Raw genomic sequence first — 20,084 nt, forward strand, 5'->3', positions numbered from 1 at the left:
GTTGTTATAAACTATATAGTCCTAGTGTGTTGTTATAAACTATCTAGTCCTAGTGTGTCATTATAAACCATCTAGTCCTAGTGTGTTGTTATAAACTATCTAGTCCTGGTGTGTTGTTATAAACTATCTAGTCCTCGTGTGTTGTTATAAACTATCTAGTCCTAGTGTGTCGTTATAAACTATCTAGTCCTAATGTGTTGTTATAAACCATCTAGTCCTAGTGTGTTGTTATAAACTATCTAGTCCTAGTGTGTTGTTATAAACTATCTAGTCCTAGTGTGTCGTTATAAACTATCTAGTCCTAGTGTATCATTATAAACTATCTAGTCCTAGTGTGTCATTATAAACCCTCTAGTCCTAATGTGTTATAAACTATCTAGTCCTAATGTGTTGTTATAAACTATCTAGTCCTAGTGTGTTGTTATAAACGATCTATATAAACTATCTAGTCCTAGTGTGTTGTTATAAACTATCTAGTCCTAGTGTGTCGTTATAAACTATCTAGTCCTAGTGTGTCGTTATAAACCGTCTAGTCCTAATGTGTTGTTATAAACTATCTAGTCCTAGTGTGTTGTTATAAACTATCTAGTCCTAGTGTGTTGTTATAAACTATCTAGTCCTAGTGTGTCATTATAAACTATCTAGTCCTAATGTGTTGTTATAAACTATCTAGTCCTAGTGTGTTGTTATAAACTATCTAGTCCTAGTGTGTTGTTATAAACTATCTAGTCCTAGTGTGTCATTATAAACTATCTAGTCCTAATGTGTTGTTATAAACTATCTAGTCCTAGTGTGTCATTATAAACTATCTAGTCCTAGTGTGTCATTATAAACGATCTAGTCCTAGTGTGTCATTATAAACCATCTAGTTCTAATGTGTTGTTATAAACGATCTAGTCCTAGTGTGTCGTTATAAACCATCTAGTCCTAATGTGTTATAAACTATCTAGTCCTAGTGTGTTGTTATAAACGATCTAGTCCGAATGTGTTGTTATAAACTATCTAGTCCTAGTGTGTTGTTATAAACTATCTAGTCCTAATGTGTTGTTATAAACTATCTAGTCCTAGTGTGTTGTTATAAACGATCTAGTCCTAGTGTGTTGTTATAAACTATCTAGTCCTAATGTGTTGTTATAAACCATCTAGTCCTAGTGTGTTGTTATAAACTATCTAGTCCTAGTATGTCGTTATAAACTATCTAGTCCTAGTGTGTCATTATAAACTATCTAGTCCTAGTGTGTCATTATAAACCCTCTAGTCCTAATGTGTTATAAACTATCTAGTCCTAGTGTGTTGTTATAAACTATCTAGTCCTAGTGTGTCGTTATAAACTATCTAGTCCTAGTGTGTTATCATAAACAGTCTAGTCCTAGTGTGTCGTTATAAACCGTCTAGTCCTAATGTGTTGTTATAAACTATCTAGTCCTAGTGTGTTGTTATAAACTATCTAGTCCTAGTGTGTTGTTATAAACTATCTAGTCCTAGTGTGTCATTATAAACTATCTAGTCCTAATGTGTTGTTATAAACTATCTAGTCCTAGTGTGTCATTATAAACTATCTAGTCCTAGTGTGTCATTATAAACTATCTAGTCCTAGTGTGTCATTATAAACCATCTAGTCCTAATGTGTTGTTATAAACGATCTAGTCCTAGTGTGTTGTTATAAACTATCTAGTCCTAGTGTGTCGTTATAAACCATCTAGTCCTAATGTGTTATAAACGATCTAGTCCTAGTGTGTCGTTATAAACTATCTAGTCCTAGTGTGTTGTTATAAATGATCTAGTCCTAGTGTGTCGTTATAAACGATCTAGTCCTAGTGTGTTGTTATAAACTATCTAGTCCTAGTGTTATAAACTATCTAGTCCTAGTGTGTCGTTATAAACTATCTAGTCCTAGTGTGTCGTTATAAATTGTCTAGTCCTAGTGTGTCGTTATAGTCTAGTAGTCCTAATGTATCATTATAAATGGTCTAGTCCTAGTGTGTCATTATAAATTGTCTAGTCCTAGTGTGTCGTTATAGTCTAGTCCTAGTGTATCATTATAAATTGTCTGGTCCTAGTGTGTCGTTATAAATTGTCTAGTCCTAGTGTTTCATAGTCTAGTCCTAGTGTGTCATTATAAACGATCTAGTCCTAATGTGTCATTATAAACTATCTAGTCCTAATGTGTCATTATAAACTATCTAGTCCTAATGTGTTGTTATAAACTATCTAGTCCTAGTGTGTCATTATAAACTATAGTCCTAATGTGTTGTTATAAACTATCTAGTCCTAGTGTGGCATAAACTATCTAGTCCTAATGTGTTGTTATAAACTATCTAGTCCTAGTGTGTCGTTATAAACTATCTAGTCCTAGTGTGTCATTATAAACTATCTAGTCCTAGTGTGTTGTTATAAACTATCTAGTCCTAATGTGTTGTTATAAACGATCTAGTCCTAATGTGTTGTTATAAACTATCTAGTCCTAATGTGTTGTTATAAACTATCTAGACCTAGTGTGTTGTTATAAACTATCTAGTCCTAGTGTGTTGTTATAAACTATCTAGTCCTAGTGTGTTGTTATAAACTATCTAGTCCTAATGTGTTGTTATAAACCATCTAGTCCTAGTGTGTTGTTATAAACTATCTAGTCCTAGTGTGTTGTTATAAACTATCTAGTCCTAGTGTGTCATTATAAACTATCTAGTCCTAGTGTGTCATTATAAACTATCTAGTCCTAGTGTGTCATTATAAACCCTCTAGTCCTAATGTGTCGTTATAAACTATCTAGTCCTAGTGTGTCATTATAAACTATCTAGTCCTAGTGTGTCGTTATAAACCATCTAGTCCTAGTGTGTCGTTATAAACTATCTAGTCCTAGTGTGTCATTATAAACCCTCTAGTCCTAATGTGTTTCAAGTTCAAGTTTCTTTAATAGTTGTCATACAGAAGTACAGAATACTTTTATACAAAATGCTTCTTACTGTTACGCTCCAGAGACTGTGCAAGACAAGATAAGTATGAAATAAAATAACATAGTATAGCATGTAAATTAGAAGTAAAGAAATGAGGTCACAGTGTTCAGTATAGACATATGTACAATGTTCGATGCAGAGTAGACGTAACTGAGTTACCATATAATATACAATACTGTGTAGTGTACTAATATACAATACTATAGTGCAAGGCAGAAATAGGATGAGGTGCAATTTAGGTACAATTTACAGTAGGTGTACGAGTTGTAGTGCAAATTCTTTATCAATAAATATAAAGTGTGTTTGTGTGATCTAAAGTGTGGAGAGTGGGTGCTGCAGTGTGTTTGTTTAAGTGAGTGTGTGCGTGTGGGTGTGTGTGCTGTGTGCATTTGATGGTTGTTGCATAGTGTTTATTGTTCGTTTAGCAGCCTGATGGCCTGGGGATAGAAGCTTCTTCTGAGTCTTTCTGTGCTCGCCTTAAGACTCCGGTATCGCTTGCCTGACCGCAGCAGTTCAAAGAGGCAGTTGTTCGGGTGGCTCGAGTCCTTAATAATTCTCTTAGCCTTCCCCTTGCACCGCTTGTTGTAAATGTTCTGGAGGGTGGGAAGCCCCCCTCCAATTGTGCGTTCGGCTGAACGTGTCACTCTTTGTAGTCTGCTACGGTCTTGTGCAGTGCTATTCCCAAACCAGGAGGTGATGTTGCCAGTCAGGATGCTCTCTATTGTACATGAGTAGAAGTTCCTAAGGATCTTCTGACTGACTTGAAACTTCCTTAGGCGCCTGAGGAAGTAGAGGCGTTGTCGTGCCTTCTTCACAACACTGTCAATGTGTGTGGTCCATGTCAAATCCTCGGATATGTGGGCTCCGAGGTACTTGAAACTGTTCACTCTCTCAACCGGTGCCCCGTCGATGCTGAGGGGGCTGTAGTCCTTGACCCCCGACCTCCTGAAGTCCACAATCATCTCTTTTGTTTTGCTGACGTTCAGGGAGAGGCAGTTCTCCTGACACCACTGTGACAGGTTCTCTACCTCTTCCAGGTAGGCCCTTTCGTCGTTGGCAGAGATCAGGCCCACCACTACTGTGTCATCAGCAAATTTGATGATGGTGTTGTTGTTCCGCTGTGCTACGCAGTCATGTGTGTACAGGGAGTAGAGGAGGGGGCTCAGAACACAGCCCTGGGGGGCCCCTATGTTGAGCGTGATGGATGAGGAGGTGCAGTTGCCTGCTCTTACCACCTGGGGTCTGCCCGTCAGGAAGTCCAAGACCCACTGGCAGAGGTCATAGTTCAAGCCCAGGTCCCTGAGCTTGGCTATGAGTTTGGAGGGGACTATGGTGTTGAATGCTGAGCTGTAGTCGATGAACAGCATTCTCACATAGTTCCCCTGCCTCTTGTCCAGGTGTGATGCTGCTGTGTGCAGCACATGGGCTATGGCGTCCTCCGTGGACCTGTTGGGGCGATATGCAAATTGCAGAGGGTCCAGGTTGATGGGGAGGGAGGAACAGATGTAGCCCTTCACTAGCTTCTCAAAGCACTTCATGGCTATGGAGGTGAGGGCTACAGGGCGGTAGTCGTTGAGGCAAGCGGGCGTAGATTTTTTGGGTACAGGGATGATGGTGGACTTCTTCAGACAGGTGGGGATGACAGCCTGTTCCAAGGACAGGTTGAAGATGTCAGTGAATACCGGGGCCAGTTGGTCGGCACAGACTTTTAGGACGCGGCCGGGGATGCCGTCCGGTCCTGCTGCCTTCCTGATATTAACTTTTTTAAAGATCCGTCTCACCTCATGCTCTGTTACCCTGAACACTGAGTCTCCATCAGCAGACCCCCCCCCCCCCCCCCCCCCCCCATTGCCGTGGTTTGTAGGCTGGTGTTTTTCAAGTTCAAGTTTCTCAAGTTTCTTTAATAGTTGTCATACAGAAGTACAGAATACTTTTATACAAAATGCTTCTTACTGTTGCGCTCCAGAGACTGTGCAAGACAAGATAAGTATGAAATAAAATAACATAGTAAAATTAGAAGTAAAAAAAAATGAGGTCAGTGTTTAGTTTAGACATATGTACAATGTTCGATGCAGAATAGACGTAGTTACCATACAATATACAATACTGTGCAGTGTACTAATATACAATACTATATAGTGCAAGGCAGAAATGGAGAAATGGGACGAGGTGCAATTTAGGTACAATTCACAGTAGGTGTACGAGTTGTAGTGCAAATCCTTTATCAATAAATATAAAGTGTAAGTGTGTTTGTGTGATCTAAAGTGTGGAGTGGGTGCTGCAGTGTGTTGTTTGTTTGAGTGAGTGTGTGCGTGTGGGTGTGTGTGCTGTGTGCATTTGATGGTTGTTGCATAGTGATTATTGTTTTATTCACAGCCTCGTTATAAACTATCTAGTCCTAGTGTGTCGGTATAAACTATCTAGTCCTAGTGTGTCGTTATAAATTGTCTAGTCCTAGTGTGTCGTTATAGTCTAGTCCTAGTGTGTCATTATAAATGGTCTAGTCGTAGTGCGTCATTATAAATTGTCTAGTTCTAGTGTGTCGTTATAGTCTAGTCCTAGTGTGTCATTATAAATTGTCTGGTCCTAGTGTGTCGTTATAAATTGTCTAGTCCTAGTGTGTCATTATAAATTGTCTGGTCCTAGTGTGTCGTTATAAATTGTCTAGTCCTAGTGTGTTATTATAGTCTAATCCCAGTGTGTCATTATAGTCTAGTCCTAGTGTGTCATAGTCTAGTCCTAGTGTGCCATTATAAATAGTCTAGTCCTAGTGTGTCGTTATAAACTATCTGGAAATGAAGATAGGGTCCCTAGATTCCTAATCTAACAGTGTGACAGTGTGAGTAGCTTTTAAGTAGTCCTTTCCAATGAGAAATTGGTTTATGAACAGGTAGGTTTCCAGATCTAGACATGCTCACCATCAGCGCCCAGATCCCGTTGACCCTCAGTGCTGGACTGTCACTCTGGGTCAGACTGCATAGTAACTCTATCACCCCCGACTCTAGGATGGGCTGGAAACACACATCGACAAAGCTTTCAATACTGAAACATGACCGTTTGTACAAAGGTCTCATTGTTCAGTATGTACAGTATAGGGAGAGCAGCAAAGCACCAATACATATTGGCAGGTCAGCAAATTAGAATCAGTCAGATTGTTCTGTATGATAGCATGTACAATAATGCTTTAAATATATATATATATATATATATATATATATATATATATATATATATATATATATATATATATATATATATATATATATATATATATGCCGTAATTCCTCTAATAGTAACCCCGGCTTGTATTTGTTTCAACTGTAGCGGATACCAGGCTTGTATTAGGAGGAGGCATGTATAAGAGAGAGGCCTATATTTCTGATTTTCAAACAGATCATAATGAATAAATCAACATTTGTGTCAGTTTGAACCCAGTAAAATGTACTGGTTTCATTGATTGAAACCAAGTACTGTATGAAATACGGTAGTAAACAGTGCAAATACAGGTGGTCAAAAAATGTCAAATAAAGTAAAATAGTGCAATCACAATACTGGTATAATAATAATAATAATAACTTCGTTTTATACAATTCTGAGGTAGGCTTACTCTCTTGGTAAACATTAACACCATACCATTAGGTATTTACTGCACAGCCAGGCCAGCATATAACAACAATAACAAAATATATTGCCTATGGTAAATCCGTTGAGGGAAATACCGTAATTCCTCTAATATACATGAAACCCGGCTTGTATTAGGAGGCCGGCTTATAATTGCTTAGCTCAACAGCGCACCCGGTCATTAATAGAGACCCGGTTTTTAATTGAATACCGGTTACTATTAGAGGAATTACGGTATATATATATATATATATATATATATATATATATATATATATATATATATATATATATATATTCCTACCTATCATATATCCTACATATCTATCCACATCTGTCTGTACATATCCCTTACCTAGTCTTACTAGTTATGCTGCTGGCCAGTACGACTACTACCATAGTGTCTTTATACCTAAGCTATATTAATATACTGTATATAGTAGTATATTAATACTACAACTCTGTACATGTTGGATGCCAAACTTATTTTTGTTGTACAGTACTTGTGCTTTATAATGACAATACATACATTTGAAACTAACCTAATCTAAAAAACAAAACTAAAGAAACAATGGACTCTAGAATTGATATTTTGGTTACTTTCGTTTTTTTCTTCCAGGAAGTACCATATAAGTACCAAGTGAACAACAGAATAACAATAACAAGGGGTACATTCTAATATATCGTTGCAACTTCCTGCTCTCATGACAACACTTAGCCGACGACAGGCACGTCTGAAAACCATACCGGTCTTGATGCAAAAATGAAGGCACCCTTAGTTTTTCCATAATCTTTTACTGTTACTGAAACATTTTGAAGTTATTTTCTGCTGATTCACCATAGGCCTCCATTGTATCTGAAAAATATCCATCTTAAACAACAACATAAACCCTTAACACTTTGATCGCCATGGGTTAAATTCATAATTTACCATCCCTCGCCAGCTCTATTTGTCTATGGAGAAGTTCCCCTTCTTTGCAGGGCTATAACTTTTTAAATTCTATTGCTACATTGCCATTATTATGGCCCATTCAATGTCCTATATGTATTGTTCAGGGTGTAGCAACGTTAAACTTTTTCATTCACATATTCATACTAAAATATGGTCTAAAGTATAAGTATGTTTTTATCGTTTTCTGCAGCTTTCTTCAGAACGTGATTTATAGCCCTAAATGCATTATATTGATGATGAAATACAGTTAGCGATCGGCGCGAGATGAAAAATTTCAACTGGACGTACTTCTAGAATGATCTACGTATGATCTGATGATGACCGGATGGGCGGGGGATCGTTTATAATTCCGTGGGCAGCGTTAGATGATTCATCCAGAGTGGGTCATATGTTCATCATAGCAGTTTATATGGAATAGGTTAGAAAATAACGCTGAATCTTACCGTATGTTCCTCGCGCCGTTGGACGATCAGCGTGGAGTAGACCGTTTTCGATTATGGGATGTTGATCCTGATGAACCATTTCCAGGTTGTATAATACTATATACGTCCAAATAACGTTGTTTATTGAGTTAGGGCGAGCGATTGATCATCCAGTGTGTTGAGATGGAGTCCGGCTACCGATCGCGAGTGCCCGGAGCACATATGGATGGGCACTTCCTGTTTGGCGCGCCCCGTTAGCCTAGCTGCACGTTAGCCTAGCTTAGCACAATGAAAGGAAGTGGACAGTGCCGGTTAGCCTTCGGGAGAGGTGTTAGTTGGACAATGCCTAGGTTCGTCTCTCTCTGGAGAAGACGGTAAGCTAATTTCCCAAAATGTTGGCGTGTTCCTTTAAAAGGAGTACTTTGACATTTTGAATTTCAGTTGATTATCTTTCTTCACTTAACACTCGTCTCACTGGAGGAAAAGGTTTACACTTTATGATGTTACTTGTTGATCTGTGAAGCCCATCGATGCAACTTGTTGTGGCTCTACAGATACATTTGACTTGACACATTATTTCCTTCAGTTTTACAGAAACGGCCCATTAGCTTTATTAGCATTCCTCATTTTTTTTTTTACATCACAACGGCAAAACATTTCAGAAAACAAGTGACCCAGATGTCAACATAGCGTTCTAGTCAAATGGGGAGACTTTCCTCGGTTTATATGTTGGTGTTTAAGACATATTTATAGATACACTGCAGAAAACAAACACCAGTAACAGTAAAAGGTTATGAAGAAGGCAAGAATTACTTGGAACCCAAATATCAACAAGACTGGTATGTTCTTTCAACCTGTTCTGTACAATATGTATGGGTCAATCTGTATATATATTATATAATGCTAAATGGTGCATTTATATAGCAGCTTTTATGCAAAGTGCTTTACAATTTTGTTCCTCACATGCACCCATTCACTCACACACCGATGGCGGAGGCAACCATGCAAGGTGCCGACCTGCTCGCGTCTATGCTTTTACCAAGCGGTTCGTGTTTCCGCATTCCCGTTTTGCACTCTGATTGGCCACGCACGTTTCTGGTCATGCGACATGTGCGCCCAATCGCATGACGAGCAGTGTCTTAGCCCATTTCCGCGTCGAACAGCCTGCAAAACGACCTAACGCCTAGTTTATCACTAGTTAAGCTTAGGCGACTCTTTCGCAGTTGGTTAAGGTTAGAGTTTGGAATCAGGGCTGGCATTCTATCGCCATGCTCTAAGACAAACTCTAACCTTAACCAACTTCGAAAGAGCGCCTAAGCTTAACCGTCCAAAGAACTTGCCGTCACACGATTGGGCGCACATGTCACATGACCAGAAACGTCAGTGGCCAATCAGATTAGCAAAACGCACGAACCGTTTGGTAAAAGTAATGAGGCGAGCTGCTCATTGGGGTTATGAGTCAAGCACACTTCGACAAGCCGATTCCCGAGAATCGAACAGAGAAACTTTCCGATTACCAGATGACTGCTCTACCTCCACTACCACTGTCGCCCCTGATATATATAACACCGATATCAGCGCATTCCTATATAGTATGTATGTGATGTGTTTGTACCTCTTTGCTGGGGGAGAACTCCAGCAGCAGGTTGCATAGTGTGGAGGAGGCCATGACCAGGACCTCGTCGGGGGCGTTCTGTAACAACTACACACAACAGGGAGGCGTCACGCACACATAGTGTTCCGACTGTAAACAACACACGCTGGACGGGGAAAGCAGGACGGGATTCCTAGAGGACACACAGACCTTCATGAGGGGTTTCCACACTGCGTGGTCGTGGAAGCTGGTCCTCAGCTGCTGGACCGACCGAGACAGACTGTGGAGACACCTGGACACAGAGAAGTAACACGCGCAAATGTACATGTACATTTACATTTAATCTACATGTCCACGTAAGCACAGAGACACGCGGCAGAGATTTTGTCACTAGGGGTGTAACGATGCATCGATCCTAATGTGACGATTCAACTGCATCGATTTGAAACTGTTAGAATCGATTAGAATTGAAATAAAAGAAATTAAAAATATATATTTTTTTTTATGTTTAAATTTTTTTGGTGTATTGTTTTTATTGACCTATAGTCCATTCATGCTGAGTGAATCAGTTCCCCCAGCCACATTTGTGTATTCAAAATGTTTTGGGAAATTAACTGATAGAAAATGTATCGAATCGAATCGTGGTCAAATGAAGAGATTTCATGATGCATTGAATTGTTGCCTGAAGAATCGTAATCGAATCTAATCGTTGTGAGGTCGAATCGTTACACCCCTATTTGTCACTGTCCTTTTTTTTTTAAACAGATGGGTTTGAATGCAAATAGAGACAGGAGGGGAGGGACCGTCGCTATTTGTCTTTAAGCTGATGACAGAGTCACTGTGGTGTGGTGTGTCTGTGTGCGTGTCTCTGTGTGTGTGTGATGTGATGTGACAGCGTGTACTCAAGCTGTCATAACCCACGTCAAAACAGCGTGGAGGAAGAGAACAGAAAAGAGGGGGGGCAGGTCATACCTGACGGCGGCTAGGCGGACTTTGATGCTGGATTCTGATAGGCCGCTGACTATCCTGTCCATCATGTTCTCCGTCTCCGTGATCTGTATTGGGATTGGACAAAGAGTGATGAGACTGTATGAGCACACGCACAAACACACACACACGTATATATTGTAATGATTTATTTGTCCAAAACACAACTTGCAGCAGTGACGACAGGTGTGTGTTCAGACTAGTGTTTATGCGTTTGTACATGTGAAGTGTTTATTTCGAGGCATGAACAGACTGGTGTGTGACCCTGTTGACCTAGCATTGGTTTTGCGGCCTAATAGCCGGGGCCGTGGGTATCCAGTACGGAGAACGGAATGTACCGCGCCGAGAAAAGACTCCACGGCGCACAAGTAGGAAAACGGGGGCCAGGGGTCAGAAATTGGGGAACTTCCCCTTTAAAAACACAGCGCTCATGCCTTCAGTCGCAGCCATAGCTCGACCACCGTGACATACCCACACGCAAAAGTACACATGCACACACAAAAGTGTACACACACTAGGGCTGTCACATTATTTTCGAATTTACATAAAAAAACGAGATTTGAACTTGAAGGGAGAAATTCGAATTTGAAAAAAATTACTTTATTTATTATAATAATAATATATATATCTTTTTTTAAACAGTCGGGTCATATAGGTGATACTGTGCTTAAAAGAATGGTAGCAAAATACCATGGTAAAAAAAAGTTGCCAAAACTTTGAAAATAGCTTACTTTTTTTAGGTTTCGGTTTTTAAATTATTATTTTTAATTTTTTAACTGAAATTCGAATTCGAACTAGTCTACAATTCTGCAACAAATTTCAAATGAGATTCTTGTCAAAGTGACAGCCCTAACACACACTACGTTTGAGTGAAAGTGACCTTCTTGCGGATGTCCTCGTCGTTGGAGCCCAGCGAGGCGTAGAGTTTGAAGGCAGCTTGTCTCAGCTCGTGGGCGTGCTTCAGGTCGTGGTCCAGCTGCGAGGGAAACAGCGTGTCAGTCAGCATCCACTCAGTTACTACGGCGACGAGAAAGAAGCCCAGTGAGGAGCCGAGACTCGGCTGACATTTGATTTAGACATTTAGTTGCTCTGGAGATTTTCTAAGCCCCTCGAATGATTGGTTCTTCTTGTCGCTAGGCAGATTCAGGAAGGAGAGCAGGTTTATGGAGCTTGGAAGCGTACATGTTAATCAGGCTTAAATGGGATTCAACATCATGCCTAAATGCCCTTGAGTAAGGCACTGAACCCCAAAACTGCTCCAGGGGCAAACCCTGCGCTCCAACAGTGTGTATGTGTCACTAGGAGGGATATGAGGACTGTGTTTATGTGCAACTAGGAGGGATATGATGACTGTGTGTGTGTAACTAGGAGGGATATGAGGACTGTGTTTATGTGTAATTATAGGGATATAAGGAGTGTGTGTATGTGTAACTAGGAGGGATATGAGGAGTGTGTATGTGTAACTAGGAGGGATATGAGGTGTGTGTATGTGTAACTAGGAGGGATATGAGGTGTGTGTATGTGTAACTAGGAGGGATATGAGGTGTGTGTATGTGTAACTAGGAGGGATATGAGGAGTGTGTGTGTGTAACTAGGAGGGATATGAGGAGTGTGTCTAATCTATGTGTAACTAGGAGGGATATGCAAAAAGACTATTTAAATAGCCTTGTGTACATTCACTGCCAAGAAAATAATCCTCTTCAACGCTGTTGGGTTGATTCCAACACTCAAGTACTGTACGGGATACATGGCTGATTTATGAAAGTAATTTCTGTCCAGTCCCTGCAGTTTCCAGGCCAGTCAGAGTTCAAAACCTGCCCGATCCAGTAAAAACCTGCCCAAATCCTAATTTGGCCAGAAAACTGAAGAAAGAAAATACATAATGTGCGTGTGTACTTTTGCGTGTGGGTACGCCTGGCGATGTACGCGCGCGCTGGAGGGGAGGGACCCATGACTGTCTCCTCGCCCATTTCCAAAGCCAATACCCTTATCCCTACTAGGCGGCAACTGTAGCCTAAGCCCCTCCCCTCTGGTACTAACTAATGGCAACTGTAATTAGTCTAGGCCGGCACGACTCTCCGTCCTCCCTCCCAACCCCCAAACCCCTTCCCCTGGGGTGCTTCCTGAGACACACGGACTCTCGGCTAGAAGAACATTGTATCAACAAATGTGCTTTGTTTGTATTAATTTAGGGTTGTGCCATTATTACTATGCAAATGTAATAATTGTGATTGATTTCCTGTAATGAGTTGTATGTGTTGTTTCAAGCATCCTTGACTTCCAAGGACAACAATGTAAATAAGTCATTGCGCCTTTTTCGTTCCTATCCTTGACAAAAATGTATATGTGATTAATGATCTGTATATGTTTTGCTGTCTAAATAAAAACAAAACCAAACCAAATCCCACGCCCAAAGAAACCACATGAAAAAAAAAATTAAATATGCCTTTAACGCACAGCTTAGAACAAAACCAAATGTCACATACATCCATGCCTAATATCTTCCTCTCTCAAGAGGTTTTCATTGGATCTGTAAATGAAGTGATTTAAAATAGATTAACTAAATAATTCAACAACGTTGCAGAAGTGGGAGAAGTGATTATTCTCATGCCCGCTGGGCCGCGAGGGGCTCTGGAGAGGGAGCCGCCGGTCTGTCCAACTCACTCGCTCCAGGAATCAGGGAGACTCTATGGCAACGTAGTGACCATCAAATCAGAGCTATTTTATTAAGCCTGGTAAAGAATTAATCGTCGTCCTAAAATGAGACGTACATTTGATCTCGCTTCACGGCACACCGGTCGAGAATGTTAGATTTCGATAACTTTAAAATTAATGTTACTTAACTTAACTGCTTGAGTGCCAAAAACTACTTAAGTCGTTTCTGGGCCTAAGTCGTTCAGTGCCAGAAACGACTTAAGTCTAGTTTCTGGGTAGTTTTTCCTTTTTTTCGATTTTAATACCCTTTCATTCAATGTCAGGGAGCTGTATGTTGCCTGTAAAAGGCATACTGGGACTCCGAAGGTGCAGTACCGGCCAGATCGTCCCAGGCGGCGGTATCGAGCACCCTTTGAAACTTGTATCTTCGGCTGTGCGTCGATTATATGGGTCCGGGTCGGCTATTTTTCTCCGGGCAAGATGAGCGGTTATAACACTCGGATTGAGAAGAATCAAATACTCCCGATTCATGATGTGTGGTGGATTATGTTGGCAACACGATGGACATCAATACTTGGAATGGCGATCAGATAATTGGAATATTCTTTTTCTTGCGTTGATCCAAGCATGTTTTCAATGCGATCCGACCGTGTGTGTGTGTAACGTTAGTCCACAACGTATGCCGTTGATGGCGATCAAAGCAACCAAAAAACGATTTTTGATTTTTAAATTGTAGAGTGTGTAGGGACGAAATGCCAATGGATTTAGTATAATACACGTTGCGGGTTATAACCAGCCTCCCAGGAATTAGCCCGGATCATTCCAAAACTCATTCACCACGGTATAAAACGGGAACGTATGGAATTTTTTTTTCTTTTTTGCATCTTGAACGGAAGGTTCTTACTGTCAAATGACCATGGTATTGTATCCATAGCTATACTATAGAATATAGTTATAGCTCTACAAACAAGGTGACGGATCCCTATCTATCTACTACTGGTGGCGTCGCAACAGGCGGCTTCATCTAATAGCTGGCACTCAGTGTTAACGAGAACTACTAGGAAGGTCTGATCACAGAGCGTGTCTGAAGGCCTCTGCATGCTACAGAAACTTCAAAGCAACTGCAACACAACATCGACAAAGCAACAGTGTTTTAGACACTCTGCCTTTATGCTTCTGCAACATCGACGCGCAAAGTTAGTTTAACTAAAGTTAGTTTAGGTTCGTGTTAACGTTAGATAATGTACAAAATAAACGTATTTCCGGTGATTTTAGACGTCGCTCTTTTATTTTGAAAACCCCCGACCGGAAGTGTTATAGTGTCTGTTGCTAGCAGCTTAACTTTCTGTGCTTTTCGAGCTAACGTTACCGTAACATCATTAGTTTCCAATGGAGAGGACCTCGGCTCACATGCAGCTCAAACTACCTATTGGAATAAATTAATTGATTGATGTTTAACTTGTCCCTGTGTGTGTCCAGTCATTTCGACTAGCAAACGTTGTATTTAACGTTACCTCAGGACGGATACCATTGTATTTACTTGGTTAGCTATGTAGCTAATGTGGATAGCATTTTGAATAGACACAATGCTAGCTGGCTGGCTACAGCTTTATTTACTAAATTATGGAGGCTTTTTAATCGTCAAGGTAAGAGAGGATTTGTCATGATCAACTGAAGGCGTATGCTATGGAACAATATGTGCTTGGGTTTTCAGAAAAAGGCGAGCTATGTGACGCTAATTATTTAGCGTCAACGCTGGAAACAACAATGGAGGATGATATTCTCTGCGGGACTAATATTATTCTATGACAGCCCCGCCCCCATTCGCTAACCAACCAATCACTGCTACGCAATATCAACGCAACGGTTGTTTAGGTTAGATTTGAGGGACATGTACGCAACGTCCAAGCAACACAGTCTACAAGACCCTCTAAAACAACCGCGCTGAAATCGCGCCGATGTTGTGTTGCAGTTGCTCTGAAGTTTCTGTAGCATGCAGAGGCCTTGACTCCCACCTAAACGGACAATGTATGACGTATTTATCATGCCACACGTACCTTATGCATACTGTAACTGCACCTGTGTATACGGTATACTTACTTACTCATAGTATGTATTTAGATAGTGTCCATTGTAACTATATTTATTGTAATGTATAATATAACTGATGTTATATTGTTAAAGTTAACACTGCCTAATGCCTATTATTACTTTTCTACTGTACTATAATTGTATTACCTGTATTATGTCTTCTACTATTACCATGTACCTGTACCTCCCCTCCCCCATGCTGCCATGATTCCTGATGCCATGATGTGGTTGTTCGTTGATGGGGGGGGGGGGGGGAGGGATCACTCGAATGAAATCTCTTCTTGAGGTAATACACGGCAGACGATCTCCGGTATTCTCTTCGTAACAAAGGTTTATCGGCATAAGCGGCTAAATGGTTACAAATATAACAGATTACTCTCAGGTTCTCTCTGGATCCTTTCTCTGTGAGCTGACCTTATAGAGGAGCAACTGTCCTCTCTTTTCCTGGCCTGATACTCCTCCCGTTATCACCCCCTCCCATGAGAGCTGGCCTCTGGTGTACCTCCCATGAGCTATCTCTTTTCTAAAGTTCCTAAAGTTCAACCCAACCATTGACCTCCTTGATTCGTTCCCTCTGCGAGGGATGCTACCCGGATACCTATTCAGTCTATGGTAAATGGTGCATTTATATAACAGCTTTTATCCAAAGCACTTTACAATTTGTTCCTCATTCACCCAGTGTCTCAGGCCTACTGTAATGATGACATGTGTCAACAAATGTACATGTCTGTTGAATTTATGCTGTGCCATTGTTACTGTAAAAATGTAATGATTGTGTTGTTGTTAATATCATTTATGAGACGTTGAGCTGTATGTGTGTGTCACGAATTTCCCCAAGGGGATTAATAAAGGAATATCTTATCTTATCTTATCTTATTCAATCACCCATTCACTCACACATTCACACACCGACGGCGGAGGCGACCATGCAAGGTGCATAACCTGCTCATCGGGAGCAATTGGAGGTTAAGTGTCTTGCTCAAGGACACTTCAACACGCTGCCCGGGAGGAGCGGGAATCAAACCGGGAACCTATGGATTACCAGACGACTGCTCTACCTCCTGAGCCACTGTCGCCCCTAAGTAAAATGTTTACACTTGGCGTGATTCAGTAGAGAATGTTGACACGTCACGTAATAGACAGGACTGGTCTCTCGTCCCAACACTCCCCTAACTTAAGGTCCCAAGAGAACTTAGACATATACAATTGTCATAATGGTTTCATCTTCTAAGAAAAGTCTAAATAACCTGCATCCTTCTCCTCTATTCCCATTACAACTATATAACCTGGATGGCCAGGAGAAAGAGCAATTAGCTTCCCATAGGTAGGCTTGTATACTGGATATCATTATTAAAGAGAATACTGCATATTAAGACCATATATATAACAGACCAAAAGAGTCCCCCAGAAACCTCCAATACAACCTCTCCAATCCTCCCACCCCCCTGCTACCCAGGAATCACATGATCATAATAGATATAAACCAACAGCATTCAGACAAAGAAATTAGATAGTTATGCTAATGTCCTCCCTTATCCATGATGATATCCACAGAAATAGGTATACATAAGGTATATATATATATGAAGTGACCAAAGGGTGTGTGTGTGTATAGTATATATTAGGGATGCACCGAAACGAATACTGGTATTTTTTATTTATTTGCCAATTTGTACAATTGCATAAATTAAATTAGCTTTTGATTTATTACAATTAAATTACAAAACAACAAGGTGTTGAAAAAAAACTACCTTGTATTATTGACCATTGTCCTTTCCACCAGATATTATAGCAAAAGAAAAAAAGCACAATAACTGAAAAATAAATTAGTCACGGTGCTTGTGGATGGGGCAGACAAGTACCTGTGTGTAGGGCTGTACTGAATGTCATTTTTTAACATTCGAAGCGTTGATTGAAGTATTCGAACAAAGCTTCGAATGTATATAAAAAAAAGATTTACTAAAAATATATATATATATATTTCTTTTTTTTATAAACTAAATCCTCAATTTGAATAAAGTGATTAATCTGATTAAATTAGTATTTTTCTTTTATTAAATCAACTTTCTTTAATGAATATAACTCATCAGTTTCGTCAACATAAATAATCCAATAAGGGCACGGTTGGTATGAAAGTGATGGTGACGTCTTATAGTATAATATTATAATATTAGTGTAGCCTAATCTTTAACTGCAACTGTGAAGAAACCCCCCATTGGTTTAAACAGATTGAATAGACACACAAAAAAAATATTAAAAAAAAAGAAATTAAAAAAAAATTCGAATGTTGATTTAGAATTCGAATGTCAACATTATGATCGAAGCTTCAAAGCTTCGAAGCATTCGGTACAGCCCTACCTGTGTGCGATCTGTGCCAGCTGGAAAGTGGCCTTGATTGGTCCTCCAATAACCAAGAGGGCTATCGTGATAATATGAGGCCTCAATTATACATTTATAGGAGGTCAGAGACGATAGCATTGTTTTTATCATTGGTACTTTTCTCAAGTATCAAATGAAAAGGGTGAAATTCCCAACCAGTGCCTCGTGGGACACGTTGAGCAGAACTGCTGCACACAACTGTACATTAAAAGGTAGAAAGAAGGTCACGGAGGTTAGATAACTTTTGTAAATCTTGTAAATCAATGTCTTGGAGTGTGACCACCATTGTCACCCCACTGGGGAAAGGAAATCGGCTTCCCATCCATCAAAAGAGAGCAGTTATGAATAAAATAGAAAATAAATCCTTTATTTATCCAGAAGGAAATCCGGCACTACAGATCGCTCACAGTAAACATTTAGGTAGTCAATAAGACTAAAATAAGAATATAATAATATAAAAGAAAAATAAGAATAAAATATGGTCCGGGATATACATTCTGGTATGTATATACATTCTAAAATCTTAAATATAAACTATACAACCAAAAATACCAGGTGTGCAATACCGCATTTTCCTAGGCGGTGGCGCCATTTCTCCATGTAAACGACACACTGAGCTCATACAGAAACAATGAATGAATGAATGAAAACTTTATTTAACAGATTGCAGAATGGGTACAATACAGTATGGCTCAATACACACAATTGTTAAGGGGATGCAGACCTTTCAAAGTATTCTGTATTTTGTTGTGACAAATAATAAACAAATTTGAAAGGTTTATGGTGAAAGAACATTTATTATATGGTTCAGAGAAGCGAGTCGATCCAGGCACTCAAAAAGATGTAAAATCCAGAGGGAAGATGGTTAAAAGGCCTTTATTAAAGGTGGCTAAGTCATTTAAAATCTAATCAACATGTTTCGACCATAGCGGTCTTCATCAGGATTAGAGTAAAATGTACAAACACATCACCCCCTTACATACCCACAGGTGAGTGTCAGGTGAAACAATCAAGCAATAAACACCAAATGATTGAACCGAGTGATGATTGGAAGGCACACGCAAGGGCGGAGCCATCAATCAGTGACAGTGTAGAAAGAGATTTGAAAATCGATCGTATAATCCAGATGTAGTGGCAAGGGCACGTAATAAGGCACAGACACTTAATAGGTCTGATTTGCTCAAGAAAAGTAGACGACGGAACGAGTCTCAGTCCCGCCCCTTCTTTGTGACCCAATATAGCACAGCAGCGGGACACGTTAAGCGCATCATTAATGCGAACTGGCCCATTATTGATAGTGACCCCACTCTCAGACTCTCAGTGTTCCCTCAGCCTCCAGTTTTTTCTTTCAGACGTGCTCCAACATTAAGAGACAAATTAGTTCATAGCTACCTTCCTCCCACGACTAAGGAGTCTTGGCTTAGGAGACCTATTGGAACCTACAAATGTATGAATTGTCCACACTGTGTCAACGTCATACAAACCAAGACATTCACTGACTTTAAATCTCAGCGATCATACAAGATTAATGACTTTATTAACTGTAATACCACTCATGTCATTTATCGCTTGTCATGTACTTGTCCTGGCATCTTCTATGTAGGTAGTACCAAGCGGCGTCTGCGGGATTGTTTAGCTGAACACAAATACGCCATCAGAACCAAAAATCATGTTTATCCCATAGCCAGACATTTCACAGAAGTACACAACAATAACGATTCTATACTGAAAATTGTGGGCATTGAACATATCAAACCTCTTATTAGGGGCGGAGAGCAGGCAACTGCACCTCCTCATCCATCACCCTCAACATAGGGGCCCCCCAGGGCTGTGTTCTGAGTCCCCTCCTCTACTCCCTGTACACACACGACTGTGTGGCTCAGCGGAGTAGCAATACAATCATCAAATTTGCTGACGACACAGTGGTGGTGGGCCTGATCTCTGCCAACGACGAGAGGGCCTACCTGGAAGAGGTCAAGGTCCTGGCGGGATGGTGCCAGGAAAACAGCCTCTCCCTGAACGTCAGCAAAACAAAGGAGATGATTGTGGACTTCAGGAGGTCGGGGGTCAAGGACTACAGCCCCCTCAGCATCGACGGGGCACCGGTTGAGAGAGTCAACAGCTTTAAGTACCTCGGAGCCTACATATCCGAGGATTTGACATGGACCACACACATTGACAGTGTTGTGAAGAAGGCACGACAACGCCTCTACTTCCTCAGGCGCCTAAGGAAGTTCCAAGTCAGTCAGAAGATCCTTAAGAACTTCTACTCATGTACAATAGAGAGCAATTTGACCGGCAACATCACCTCCTGGTTTGGGAATAGCACTGCACAAGACCGAAGCAGACTACAAAGAGTGACACGTTCAGCCGAACGCACAATTGGAGGGGGGCTCCCCACCCTCCAGAACATTTACAACAAGCGTTGT

General features: G+C 40.5%; 1 protein-coding gene across 2 annotated transcripts in view; it reads right to left on the reverse strand.

Moving 5' to 3' along the window:
- armc8 (armadillo repeat containing 8) overlaps window positions 1–20,084 on the reverse strand; it is a 144,058-nt gene that overhangs the window by 29,781 nt on the left and 94,193 nt on the right. For both annotated transcript variants that reach the window (XM_084310008.1, XM_084310007.1), the window contains exons 12-16: window positions 11,411–11,506; window positions 10,516–10,598; window positions 9,754–9,835; window positions 9,565–9,651; window positions 5,873–5,965 (exon numbers count right to left, since the gene is read on the reverse strand). In XM_084310008.1, the coding sequence (XP_084166134.1) occupies window positions 5,873–5,965; window positions 9,565–9,651; window positions 9,754–9,835; window positions 10,516–10,598; window positions 11,411–11,506 (441 nt within the window). The remainder of the gene's footprint in view (window positions 1–5,872; window positions 5,966–9,564; window positions 9,652–9,753; window positions 9,836–10,515; window positions 10,599–11,410; window positions 11,507–20,084) is intronic.

Source organism: Notolepis coatsorum (genome assembly GCF_963971535.1).
Source record: "Notolepis coatsorum genome assembly, chromosome: 3".
Classification (NCBI taxonomy): Eukaryota; Metazoa; Chordata; class Actinopteri; order Aulopiformes; family Paralepididae; genus Notolepis; species Notolepis coatsorum.